The sequence below is a fragment of the Oncorhynchus mykiss genome, chromosome 18 (genome assembly GCF_057628025.1).
Source record: "Oncorhynchus mykiss isolate SJ-2025 chromosome 18, ASM5762802v1, whole genome shotgun sequence".
NCBI lineage: Eukaryota > Metazoa > Chordata > Actinopteri > Salmoniformes > Salmonidae > Oncorhynchus > Oncorhynchus mykiss.
The window spans coordinates 934,772-948,250 of record NC_143039.1 but is presented as its reverse complement, the minus strand read 5'-3'; the positions used below and the strand labels follow the sequence as shown (position 1 = coordinate 948,250).

General features: G+C 46.1%; 1 protein-coding gene across 6 annotated transcripts in view; it reads right to left on the bottom strand.

The window, feature by feature from the left end:
• Window positions 1-13,479, bottom strand: part of LOC110510643 (ADP-ribosylation factor-like protein 13B) — a 50,662-nt gene that overhangs the window by 31,643 nt on the left and 5,540 nt on the right. For 2 of the 6 annotated variants that reach the window (XM_090206886.1, XM_090206889.1), the window contains exons 1-6: window positions 12,800-13,382; window positions 9,969-10,039; window positions 9,739-9,844; window positions 9,341-9,484; window positions 7,947-8,052; window positions 6,530-6,732 (exon numbers count right to left, since the gene is read on the bottom strand). In XM_090206886.1, coding sequence (XP_090063012.1) covers window positions 6,530-6,732; window positions 7,947-8,052; window positions 9,341-9,484; window positions 9,739-9,844; window positions 9,969-10,039; window positions 12,800-12,873 — 704 coding nt within the window. In that variant the 5' untranslated portion in view covers window positions 12,874-13,382. Of the gene's footprint in view, window positions 1-6,529; window positions 6,733-7,946; window positions 8,053-9,340; window positions 9,485-9,738; window positions 9,845-9,968; window positions 10,040-12,799; window positions 13,387-13,479 lie in introns of those variants that run through there. The other 4 variants (XM_090206888.1, XM_090206891.1, XM_090206887.1 and 1 more) reach the window with 3 other exon arrangements.

Below are 13,479 nucleotides of genomic sequence, written 5' to 3'. Positions count from 1 at the left end.
GGTGTGATATCTCTCCTAACCAGCTGGTTAATGTTCCCATCACTAAGGTGTGATATCTCTCCTAACCAGCTGGTTAATGTTCCCTTCACTAAGGTGTGATATCTCTCCTAACCAGCTGGTTAATGTTCCCATTACTAAGGTGTGATATCTCTCCTAACCAGCTGGTTAATGTTCCCATCACTAAGGTGTGATATCTCTCCTAACCAGCTGGTTAATGTTCCCTTCACTAAGGTGTGATATCTCTCCTAACCAGCTGGTTAATGTTCCCATTACTAAGGTGTGATATCTCTCCTAACCAGCTGGTTAATGTTCCCATCACTAAGGTGTGATATCTCTCCTAACCAGCTGGTTAATGTCACTAAGGTGTGATATCTTTCCTAATCAGCTGGTTAATGTTCCCTTCACTAAGGTGTGATATCTCTCCTATTGTCTACTGTATTGTCCCCTTCACTAAGGTGTGATATCTCTCCTAACCAGCTGGTTAATGTCACTAAGGTGTGATATCTTTCCTAACCAGCTGGTTAATGTTCCCTTCACTAAGGTGTGATATCTCTCCTAACCAGCTGGTTAATGTCCCCTTCACTAAGGTGTGATATCTCTCCTAACCAGCTGGTTAATGTTCCCTTCACTAAGGTGTGATATCTCTCCTATTGTCTACTGTATTGTCCCCGTCACTAAGGTGTGATATCTCTCCTATTGTCTACTGTATTGTCACCTTCACTAAGGTGTGATATCTATCCTATTGTCTACTGTATTGTCCCCTTCACTAAGGTGTGATATCTCTCCTATTGTCTACTGTATTGTCCCCTTCACTAAGGTGTGATATCTCTCCTATTGTCTACTGTATTGTCCCCTTCACTAAGGTGTGATATCTCTCCTAACCAGCTGGTTAATGTTCCCTTCACTAAGGTGTGATATCTCTCCTATTGTCTACTGTATTGTCCCCTTCACTAAGGTGTGAAATCTCTCCTAACCAGCTGGTTAATGTTCCCATCACTAAGGTGTGATATCTCTCCTAACCAGCTGGTTAATGTCACTAAGGTGTGATATCTCTCCTAACCAGCTGGTTAATGTTCCCTTCACTAAGGTGTGATATCTCTCCTAACCAGCTGGTTAATGTTCCTTTCACTAAGGTGTGATATCTCTCCTAACCAGCTGGTTAATGTTCCCTTCACGAAGGTGTGATATCTCTCCTAACCAGCTGGTTAATGTTCCCATCACTAAGGTGTGATATCTCTCCTAACCAGCTGGTTAATGTTCCCATCACTAAGGTGTGATATCTCTCCTAACCAGCTGGTTAATGTCACTAAGGTGTGATATCTTTCCTAACCAGCTGGTTAATGTTCCCATCACTAAGGTGTGATATCTCTCCTAACCAGCTGGTTAATGTTCCCATCACTAAGGTGTGATATCTCTCCTAACCAGCTGGTTAATGTTCCCTTCACTAAGGTGTGATATCTCTCCTAACCAGCTGGTTAATGTTCCCATTACTAAGGTGTGATATCTCTCCTAACCAGCTGGTTAATGTTCCGATCACTAAGGTGTGATATCTCTCCTAACCAGCTGGTTAATGTCACTAAGGTGTGATATCTTTCCTAATCAGCTGGTTAATGTTCCCTTCACTAAGGTGTGACATCTCTCCTATTGTCTACTGTATTGTCCCCTTCACTAAGGTGTGATATCTCTCCTAACCAGCTGGTTAATGTCACTAAGGTGTGATATCTTTCCTAACCAGCTGGTTAATGTTCCCTTCACTAAGGTGTGATATCTCTCCTAACCAGCTGGTTAATGTCCCCTTCACTAAGGTGTGATATCTCTCCTAACCAGCTGGTTAATGTTCCCTTCACTAAGGTGTGATATCTCTCCTATTGTCTACTGTATTGTCCCCGTCACTAAGGTGTGATATCTCTCCTATTGTCTACTGTATTGTCCCCTTCACTAAGGTGTGATATCTATCCTATTGTCTACTGTATTGTCCCCTTCACTAAGGTGTGATATCTCTCCTATTGTCTACTGTATTGTCCCCTTCACTAAGGTGTGATATCTCTCCTATTGTCTACTGTATTGTCCCCTTCACTAAGGTGTGATATCTCTCCTATTGTCTACTGTATTGTCCCCTTCACTAAGGTGTGATATCTCTCCTATTGTCTACTGTATTGTCCCCGTCACTAAGGTGTGATATCTATCCTATTGTCTACTGTATTGTCCCCTTCACTAAGGTGTGATATCTATCCTATTGTCTACTGTATTGTCCCCTTCACTAAGGTGTGATATCTCTCCTAACCAGCTGGTTAATGTTCCCATCACTAAGGTGTGATATCTCTCCTATTGTCTACTGTATTGTCCCCTTCACTAAGGTGTGATATCTCTCCTATTGTCTACTGTATTGTCCCCGTCACTAAGGTGTGATATCTCTCCTATTGTCTACTGTATTGTCCCCATCACTAAGGTGTGATATCTCTCCTATTGTCTACTGTATTGTCCCCGTCACTAAGGTGTGATATCTCTCCTATTGTCTACTGTATTGTCCCCTTCACTAAGGTGTGATATCTCTCCTATTGTCTACTGTATTGTCCCCTTCACTAAGGTGTGATATCTCTCCTATTGTCTACTGTATTGATATCTCTCCTATTGTCTACTGTATTGTCCCCTTCACTAAGGTGTGATATCTCTCCTATTGTCTACTGTATTGATATCTCTCCTATTGTCTACTGTATTGATATCTCTCCTATTGTCTACTGTATTGTCCCCTTCACTAAGGTGTGATATCTCTCCTGTTGTCTACTGTATTGTCCCCTTCACTAAGGTGTGATATCTCTCCTATTGTCTACTGTATTGTCCCCTTCACTAAGGTGTGATATCTCTCCTATTGTCTACTGTATTGTCCCCTTCACTAAGGTGTGATATCTCTCCTATTGTCTACTGTATTGATATCTCTCCTATTGTCTACTGTATTGTCCCCTTCACTAAGGTGCGATATCTCTCCTATTGTCTACTGTATTGATATCTCTCCTATTGTCTACTGTATTGATATCTCTCCTATTGTCTACTGTATTGTCCCCTTCACTAAGGTGTGATATCTCTCCTATTGTCTACTGTAATCTCCCCTTCACTAAGGTGTGATATCTCTCCTGTTGTCTACTGTATTGTCCCCTTCACTAAGGTGTGATATCTCTCCTATTGTCTACTGTATTGTCCCCTTCACTAAGGTGTGATATCTCTCCTATTGTCTACTGTATTGTCCCCTTCACTAAGGTGTGATATCTCTCCTATTGTCTACTGTATTGTCCCCTTCACTAAGGTGTGATATCTCTCCTGTTGTCTACTGTATTGTCCCCTTCACTAAGGTGTGATATCTCTCCTATTGTCTACTGTATTGTCCCCTTCACTAAGGTGTGATATCTCTCCTGTTGTCTACTGTATTGTCCCCTTCACTAAGGTGTGATATCTCTCCTATTGTCTACTGTATTGATATCTCTCCTATTGTCTACTGTATTGATATCTCTCCTATTGTCTACTGTATTGTCCCCTTCACTAAGGTGTGATATCTCTCCTGTTGTCTACTGTATTGTCCCCTTCACTAAGGTGTGATATCTCTCCTATTGTCTACTGTATTGATATCTCTCCTATTGTCTACTGTATTGTCCCCTTCACTAAGGTGTGATATCTCTCCTATTGTCTACTGTATTGTCCCCTTCACTAAGGTGTGATATCTCTCCTATTGTCTACTGTATTGTCCCCTTCACTAAGGTGTGATATCTCTCCTATTGTCTACTGTATTGATATCTCTCCTATTGTCTACTGTATTGTCCCCTTCACTAAGGTGTGATATCTCTCCTATTGTCTACTGTATTGATATCTCTCCTATTGTCTACTGTATTGTCCCCTTCACTAAGGTGTGATATCTCTCCTATTGTCTACTGTATTGTCCCCTTCACTAAGGTGTGATATCTCTCCTGTTGTCTACTGTATTGTCCCCGTCACTAAGGTGTGATATCTCTCCTATTGTCTACTGTATTGTCCCCTTCACTAAGGTGTGATATCTCTCCTATTGTCTACTGTATTGTCCCCTTCACTAAGGTGTGATATCTCTCCTATTGTCTACTGTATTGTCCCCTTCACTAAGGTGTGATATCTCTCCTATTGTCTACTGTATTGATATCTCTCCTATTGTCTACTGTATTGTCCCCTTCACTAAGGTGCGATATCTCTCCTATTGTCTACTGTATTGATATCTCTCCTATTGTCTACTGTATTGTCCCCTTCACTAAGGTGTGATATCTCTCCTATTGTCTACTGTATTGTCCCCTTCACTAAGGTGTGATATCTCTCCTGTTGTCTACTGTATTGTCCCCTTCACTAAGGTGTGATATCTCTCCTATTGTCTACTGTATTGATATCTCTCCTATTGTCTACTGTATTGATATCTCTCCTATTGTCTACTGTATTGTCCCCTTCACTAAGGTGTGATATCTCTCCTGTTGTCTACTGTATTGTCCCCTTCACTAAGGTGTGATATCTCTCCTATTGTCTACTGTATTGTCCCCTTCACTAAGGTGTGATATCTCTCCTGTTGTCTACTGTATTGTCCCCTTCACTAAGGTGTGATATCTCTCCTATTGTCTACTGTATTGTCCCCTTCATTAAGGTGTGATATCTCTCCTATTGTCTACTGTATTGTCCCCTTCACTAAGGTGTGATATCTCTCCTATTGTCTACTGTATTGTCCCCTTCACTAAGGTGTGATATCTCTCCTATTGTCTACTGTATTGTCCCCTTCACTAAGGTGTGATATTTCTCCTGTTGTCTACTGTATTGTCCCCTTCACTAAGGTGTGATATCTCTCCTATTGTCTACTGTATTGATATCTCTCCTATTGTCTACTGTATTGTCCCCTTCACTAAGGTGTGATATCTCTCCTATTGTCTACTGTATTGTCCCCTTCACTAAGGTGTGATATCTATCCTATTGTCTACTGTATTGTCCCCTTCACTAAGGTGTGATATCTATCCTATTGTCTACTGTATTGTCCCCTTCACTAAGGTGTGATATCTCTCCTATTGTCTACTGTATTGTCCCCTTCACTAAGGTGTGATATCTCTCCTATTGTCTACTGTATTGTCCCCTTCACTAAGGTGTGATATCTCTCCTATTGTCTACTGTATTGTCCCCTTCACTAAGGTGTGATATCTCTCCTATTGTCTACTGTATTGTCCCCTTCACTAAGGTGTGATATCTCTCCTATTGTCTACTGTATTGTCCCCGTCACTAAGGTGTGATATCTATCCTATTGTCTACTGTATTGTCCCCTTCACTAAGGTGTGAAATCTCTCCTAACCAGCTGGTTAATGTTCCCTTCACTAAGGTGTGATATCTCTCCTGTTGTCTACTGTATTGTCCCCTTCACTAAGGTGTGATATCTCTCCTATTGTCTACTGTATTGATATCTCTCCTGTTGTCTACTGTATTGTCCCCTTCACTAAGGTGTGATATCTCTCCTATTGTCTACTGTATTGTCCCCTTCACTAAGGTGTGATATCTCTCCTATTGTCTACTGTATTGTCCCCTTCACTAAGGTGTGATATCTATCCTATTGTCTACTGTATTGTCCCCTTCACTAAGGTGTGATATCTCTCCTATTGTCTACTGTATTGTCCCCTTCACTAAGGTGTGATATCTCTCCTATTGTCTACTGTATTGTCCCCTTCACTAAGGTGTGATATCTCTCCTATTGTCTACTGTATTGTCGCTCTGTTTCTTAACCTCCATTTTAAACATGTACATGATACTGCTACACAGTGCCCCCACGGGCACAGTAAAGTTCCTCTCCTCCTCCTCACCTCTCCTCCCGTATCCTCTGTACTCTCTCCTCCTCCTCTCCACACTCTCCTCTCTCTTCCTCCTCCTCACCTCTCCTCTCTCCTCCTCCTCACCTCTCCTCCTCTCCACACTCTCCTCCTCTCCCTCTCCTCACCTCTCCTCCCTCTCTTCCTCCTCCTCACCTCTCCTCCTCCTCACCTCCTCTCTCCCTCTCCTCCTCTCCTCCTCCTCCTCACCTCTCCTCCCGTATCCTCCGTACTCTCTCCTCTCTTCCTCCTCCTCACCTCTCCTCTCTCCTCCTCCCCTCTCTCCTCCTCACCTCTCTCCTCCTCCTCTCCTCTCCTCACCTCTCCTCCCGTATCCTCCGTACTCTCTCCTGTCTCTCTCTCTTCTCCTGTTCCTCCTGAGCCCTCTGTTCGGCCGTGTCCTTCGTACTCTCTCCTCTCCCCCTCCTCCTCCTCTCTCTCATCTTCCTCTCCTCTCTCCTCCTCACCTCTCCTCCCGTATCCTCCGTACTCTCTCCTGTCTCTCTCTCTTCTCCTGTTCCTCCTGAGCCCTCTGTTCGGCCGTGTCCTTCGTACTCTCTCCTCTCCCCCTCCTCCTACTCTCTCCTCTCCCCCTCCTCCTACTCTCTCCTCCTCCTCCTCACCTCTCTCCTCCTCCTCACCCTCTCCTCCTCCTCACCCTCTCCTCCTCTCCCCCTCCTCACCTCTCCTCCCGTATCCTCCGTACTCTCTCCTGTCTCTCTCTCTTCTCCTGTTCCTCCTGAGCCCTCTGTTCGGCCGTGTCCTTCCGGACGCGTTCAGAGATGGCTTCGTAGTCTTTAGCGATGTTGTTCAGCAGCCAGTTGAGTCCGTTCCTGATGGACTTGTCTCCCTTATTACCGTAGCCCAGAACAGCAGAACACGGCTCCTGACAACACACAGGAAGTCAGACGGGTAGAGAGACAGAGAGGATTTACAGGTCACACAACATTTGATTTCTTAAGTCATGTATTTTATAGACAGCTATTCTCACAAGAGAGAGAACAATAAGGGGGGGGGGGGGGGGGATCATTGTTGAAACCAGGAGGAACTCTTTGCTAATAGAATGTATGAAGAACACACAATCCTGACCAGCTGCAATAATGTACAGTCTCATAGCCACAGTACTGTAGTATAACAAGGTACAGTCTCATAGCCACAGTACTGTAGTATAACAAGGTACAGTCTCATAGCCACAGTACTGTAGTATGACAAGGTACAGCCTCATAGCCACAGTACTGTAGTATAACAAGGTACAGTCTCATAGCCACAGTACTGTAGTATAACAAGGTACAGTCTCATAGCCACAGTACTGTAGTATAACAAGGTACAGTCTCATAGCCACAGTACTGTAGTATAACAAGGTACAGTCTCATAGCCACAGTACTGCAGTATAACAAGGTACAGCCTCATAGCCACAGTACTGTAGTATAACAAGGTACAGCCTCATAGCCACAGTACTGTAGTATAACAAGGTACAGCCTCATAGCCACAGTACTGTAGTATAATAAGGTACAGTCTCATAGCCACAGTACTGTAGTATAATAATGTACAGTCTCATAGCCACAGTACTGTAGTATAATAATGTACAGTCTCATAGCCACAGTACTGTAGTATAACAAGGTACAGTCTCATAGCCACAGTACTGTAGTATAACAAGGTACAGCCTCATAGCCACAGTACTGTAGTATAACAAGGTACAGTCTCATAGCCACAGTACTGTAGTATAACAAGGTACAGTCTCATAGCCACAGTACTGTAGTATAACAAGGTACAGTCTCATAGCCACAGTACTGTAGTATAACAAGGTACAGTCTCATAGCCACAGTACTGTAGTATAACAAGGTACAGCCTCATAGCCACAGTACTGTAGTATAACAAGGTACAGCCTCATAGCCACAGTACTGTAGTATAACAAGGTACAGCCTCATAGCCACAGTACTGCAGTATAACAAGGTACAGCCTCATAGCCACAGTACTGTAGTATAATAAGGTACAGTCTCATAGCCACAGTACTGTAGTATAACAAGGTACAGTCTCATAGCCACAGTACTGTAGTTACTGCAGGTGTAGTATTGAAAGATAAACCACAGCATCACTCACGATCTGACAGAGACACTTGTTCTCGTTCACTAGCTTCTCCAGTGACAGGTTCTCAATGATGTCTGCCTCAGCCAATGCCCCGTCCCGATCCTGCTTGTTAGCCAATCTGTGGAGCCGACAGGGATATGTCAGAAACAGGTGTCAGACAGCAAGTGGTGGGGTGGTGTGTGTGTGTGTGTGTGTGTCTGTGTGTTGGTTCTTCTATCCTTGTGGGGATCTACAATCTCAGAAAGCCCACTACAAGGATAGTAGAACAAGGGAAATTCTCCCTCGTCCCAATGAGGACAGAGGCTATTTTAAGCTTAGAGATTCAGGGTTAGAATTAGGCTTAGAATTAGGGTACGAGGTTAGGGGTTCCGGTAAGGGGAAATAGATTTATTTTTTTATAGAAATGAAGTTGAGTTCTCCAGGAGGATGAGGATGTGTGTGTGTGTGTGTGTGTATGTCTCTCTGTGTGTGTGTGTGTGTGTGTGTGTGTGTATGTCTCTCTGTGTGTGTGTGTGTATGTCTCTCTGTGTGTGTGTGTGTGTGTATGTCTCTCTGTGTGTGTGTGTGTGTGTATGTCTCTCTCTGTGTGTGTGTGTGTGTGTGTGCGTGCGTGCGTGTGTGACAGAAACATATGGTGTAGGAAGAAGACACTTCATGATCTAATGCAGCCAGTCAGGGAACTGGAAATATAGTTGGATTCCTGCTAACATGGATTCCCTTTTCTCAATATGTTGGGCAGAATATAATACGTTACTTTAAAGACAGACAGACAGACAGACAGACGGGCAGACAGACAGACAGACAGACAGACAGACAGACGGGCGGGCAGACAGACAGACAGACAGACAGACAGACAGACAGACAGACAGACAGACAGACAGACAGACAGACGGGCGGGCAGACGGGTAGGCAGACAGACAGACAGACAGACAGGTTTAGAGCTCAGACAGTAACTCACACTAGGCCAGGTTTAGAGCTCAGACAGAGTGACTCACACTAGGCCAGGTTTAGAGCTCAGACAGAGTGACTCACACTAGGCCAGGTTTAGAGCTCAGACAGACAGTAACTCACACTAGGCCAGGTTTAGAGCTCAGACAGAGTGACTCACACTAGGCCAGGTTTAGAGCTCAGACAGAGTGACTCACACTAGGCCAGGTTTAGAGCTCAGACAGAGTGACTCACACTAGGCCAGGTTTAGAGCTCAGACAGAGTGACTCACACTAGGCCAGGTTTAGAGCTCAGACAGAGTGACTCACACTAGGCCAGGTTTAGAGCTCAGACAGACAGTAACTCACACTAGGCCAGGTTTAGAGCTCAGACAGTAACTCACACTAGGCCAGGTTTAGAGCTCAGACAGTCAGTAACTCACACTAGGCCAGGTTTAGAGCTCAGACAGAGTGACTCACACTAGGACAGGTTTCCCAGAGATGCGAGGGTGTCGGAGGACCTCAGCCATGGTGTCCCTGGTCTCCTGGATCCTCTGAACATCACTGGAGTCCACCACGAACACCACCCCGTACGACTCGCTGTAGTAGTTCTTCCAGATGCCCCTGATCACATTGGAGTCATTTAGCAGACTCTTATCCAGAGCCACTTACAGGAAGTGCATTCAACTATACGTTTATTAGGGGGGGGCACATATCACAGCCACCACAGGAAGTGCATTCAACTATACGTTTAGTAGGGGGGGGGGACCACATATCACAGCCACTGCAAGTAGACCTTTGTTTAAAATAGTCCTATCAGCAGAATCAGGGCAGACAGTGCAGGTGTTGAGTGTCAGAAAGACAACGAGTATAAAGACCTGATCTTCTTCCCTCCGCCCAGGTCAAAGATGGTGACCTCAAACTTCCCCTGCTTCAGATCCACCTTGGAGAACCCTACCGTAGGGGCCACGTCCTCTGGGCTCTCTGTGATGGAACACAACACACACACACTCAGCGACGAAGAGAACGAGCCCCCCAAAAAAACATCTTACATTTATAATCCGAGTAGAATAGAAGTGAGTGATTCAAGGCAAGACGACCCACTCACCTCCCTGGATCCCGCGTACTGTAGCAGTCTTCCCAGCGTTGTCAAGTCCAACCATCACCAGTGTTATTTTCCTAAAAACACCACAGAGAAGCTGGATTACTAGAGAGATGACACAGAGACTCAAATGGAGGTGTGGTAGGAGAAGGACATGCAGGGAAAATGATAGGGCAATATTCACATGGGGGGGGGGGGGGGGGTAGTCTACAACATGTCATGTGTCCCTTCCATAAAAGATAGAGAGCAAGACATATTGCTCTCTATTCGGGGAGGCAGGTAGTCTAGTGGTTAGAGTGTAGAGGAGGCAGGTAGTCTAGTGGTTAGAGTGTAGAGGCGGCAGGTAGCCTAGTGGTTAGAGTGTAGAGGAGGCAGGTAGTCTAGTGGTTAGAGTGTAGGGGAGGTAGGTAGCCTAGTGGTTAGAGTGTAGGGGAGGCAGGTAGCCTAGTGGTTAGAGTGTAGGGGAGGTAGGTAGCCTAGTGGTTAGAGTGTAGGGGAGGCAGGTATCCTAGTGGTTAGAGTGTAGAGGAGGCAGGTAGTCTAGTGGTTAGAGTGTAGAGGAGGCAGGTAGCCTAGTGGTTAGAGTGTAGAGGAGGCAGGTAGTCTAGTGGTTAGAGTGTAGAGGAGGCAGGTAGCCTAGTGGTTAGAGTGTAGAGGAGGCAGGTAGCCTAGTGGTTAGAGTGTAGGGGCGGCAGGTAGCCTAGTGGTTAGAGTGTAGAGGAGGCAGGTAGCCTAGTGGTTAGAGTGTAGAGGTGGCAGGTAGCCTAGTGGTTAGAGTGTAGATAGAGGCGGCTGGTAGCCTAGTGGTTAGAGTGTAGGGGCGGCAGGTAGCCTAGTGGTTAGAGTGTAGAGGAGGCAGGTAGCCTAGTGGTTAGAGTGTAGATAGAGGCGGCTGGTAGCCTAGTGGTTAGAGTGTAGGGGCGGCAGGTAGCCTAGTGGTTAGAGTGTAGAGGAGGCAGGTAGCCTAGTGGTTAGAGTGTAGGGGAGGCAGGTATCCTAGTGGTTAGAGTGTAGGGGCAGCAGGTAGCCTAGTGGTTAGAGTGTAGAGGAGGCAGGTAGCCTAGTGGTTAGAGTGTAGGGGCGGCAGGTAGCCTAGTGGTTAGAGCATTGGGCCAGTAACTGAAAGGTTGCAAGATCAAATCCCCCGAGCTGACAAGGTATAACATCTGTCGTTCTGCCCCTGAACAGGCAGTTAACCCCACTGTTCCTAGGGCCGTCATTGAAAATTGAACTGACTTGCCTAGTTAAATAAAGGTTAAATAAATAATGACTTTATAGCTTGAGCCACTTCCAAAGAAAACATTCAACGCCAGTCTTCACACAGAAACGATGAATAATCTGATATTAGCCCAACGCATCAGAGCTCAGACAGAGTGACTCACACTAGGACAGGTTTAGAGCTCAGACAGAGTGACTCCCGCCCTCACCTCACCCTGTCCTTCAGATGTTACTGGTTAAGGTGGTAACTGTAAGAGGGGCTTAGCCAGCAGCCCAGGTCACTAATACAGCTCCCCCCCCCCAGGGCTAACACCACAGGGACATGACCACAGATTGGGTGAGTCAGCACTCTTTCCATAATCACGGTGAACAGCTAGGTACATCTATGGATGTACACAGACAGCGATACAGAGTCAACAGACTTATCGAACACCTCGAGACATTCCTTTATAAGGGAGGTGGATGTTAGAACTATTGTCCATCATTCATTCACCTTCCAATGAATCGGCCCAGATCCTAAATTCACCCTTTATACTCAGGAAAAAGCCCAGATCCTAAATCCACCCTTTATACTCAGGAAAAGCCCAGATCCTAAATCCACCCTTTATACTCAGGTAAAGCCCAGATCCTAAATCCACCCTTTACACTCAGGTAAAGCCCAGATCCTAAATCCACCCTTTACACTCAGGAAAAAGCTTCTGTGTCACTGTATGAAAATAGTGAAATTGCATAAAAAGGTCCCAGTCATCATTCTTGTTAGAAACACACACACACACACACCTAGCCTCCATCAAAAAGTGCCTCTCCTATGGAACACACACACACACACACACACACCTAGCCTCCATCAAAAAGTGCCTCTCCTATGGAACACACACACACACCTGGCCTCCATCAAAAAGTGCCTCTCCTATGGAGCACAGACACACACACACACACACACACACACATAGTCTCCATCAAAAAGTGCCTCTCCTATGGAACACACACACACACACCTAGCCTCCATCAAAAAGTGCCTCTCCTATGGAGCACAGACACACACACACATAGTCTCCATCAAAAAGTGCCTCTCCTATGGAACACACACACACACACACCTAGCCTCCATCAAAAAGTGCCTCTCCTATGGAACACACACACACACACACACACACACACACACACACACACACACACCTAGCCTCCATCAAAAAGTGCCTCTCCTATGGAACACACACACACACACACCTAGCCTCCATCAAAAAGTGCCTCTCCTATGGAACACACACACACACACACACACACACACACACACACAGACAGACAGACAGACACCTAGCCTCCATCAAAAAGTGCCTCTCCTATGGAACACACACTTCCACAAAACACAGACAGACACACACACACACACAAAGACACAAACACACAAAGACACACACCAGCTGACCAAATAAACATACGTCTACCCTCCACATGGAAACGACCAAAAACAACAAGCTTACAGAACCAAAACACACACACTCACATTCTGACAACACACACACACACACACTCACATTCTGACAACACACACACACATTCTGACAACACACACACACACACACACACATCCTACATCAACGTGTAGAAATACTTGCCTGCGGCTCTTCCGCCGTATGGACTTCCAGCACACTATCCAGTGGACAGTCCTCTGGAGCCAGGAGGACTTCATCTGGGAGCTTCAACCAGTCCAGACCCAGAGAGCACTGAGCACAACACCCCCACTCTACAGACCCAGAGAGCACTGAGCACAACAACCCCCACTCTACAGACCCAGAGAGCACTGACCACAACAACCCCCACTCTACAGACCCAGAGAGCACTGACCACAACACCCCCCACTCTACAGACCCAGAGAGCACTGACCAGACAGACGTCAGGGACACGAACTAGTAACCACAACATGTCCCCCGAAATATACAGTACGCCTCCCTGACAGAAAACACGTCACACACACACACTTCATAACCACCCCCCGCCCACTCTACAGGCCCAGAGAGCAGCAGGATTAGCTAGGGATTTCCTTAAATCTCTCTACAGCAGGACACGTGTTCTCACGATACTCTTGTCTGTTTAGCGCCAGAGGGACACCAACTGTTCCCAGCCGTCAGGTCGGCCCCTCCACCAACTGTTCCCAGCCGTCAGGTCGGCCCCTCCACCAACTGTTCCCAGCCGTCAGGTCGGCCCCTCCGCCAACTGTTCCCAGCCGTCAGGTCGGCCCCTCCACCAACTGTTCCCAGCCGTCAGGTCGGCCCCTCCGCCAACTGTTCCGGCCGTC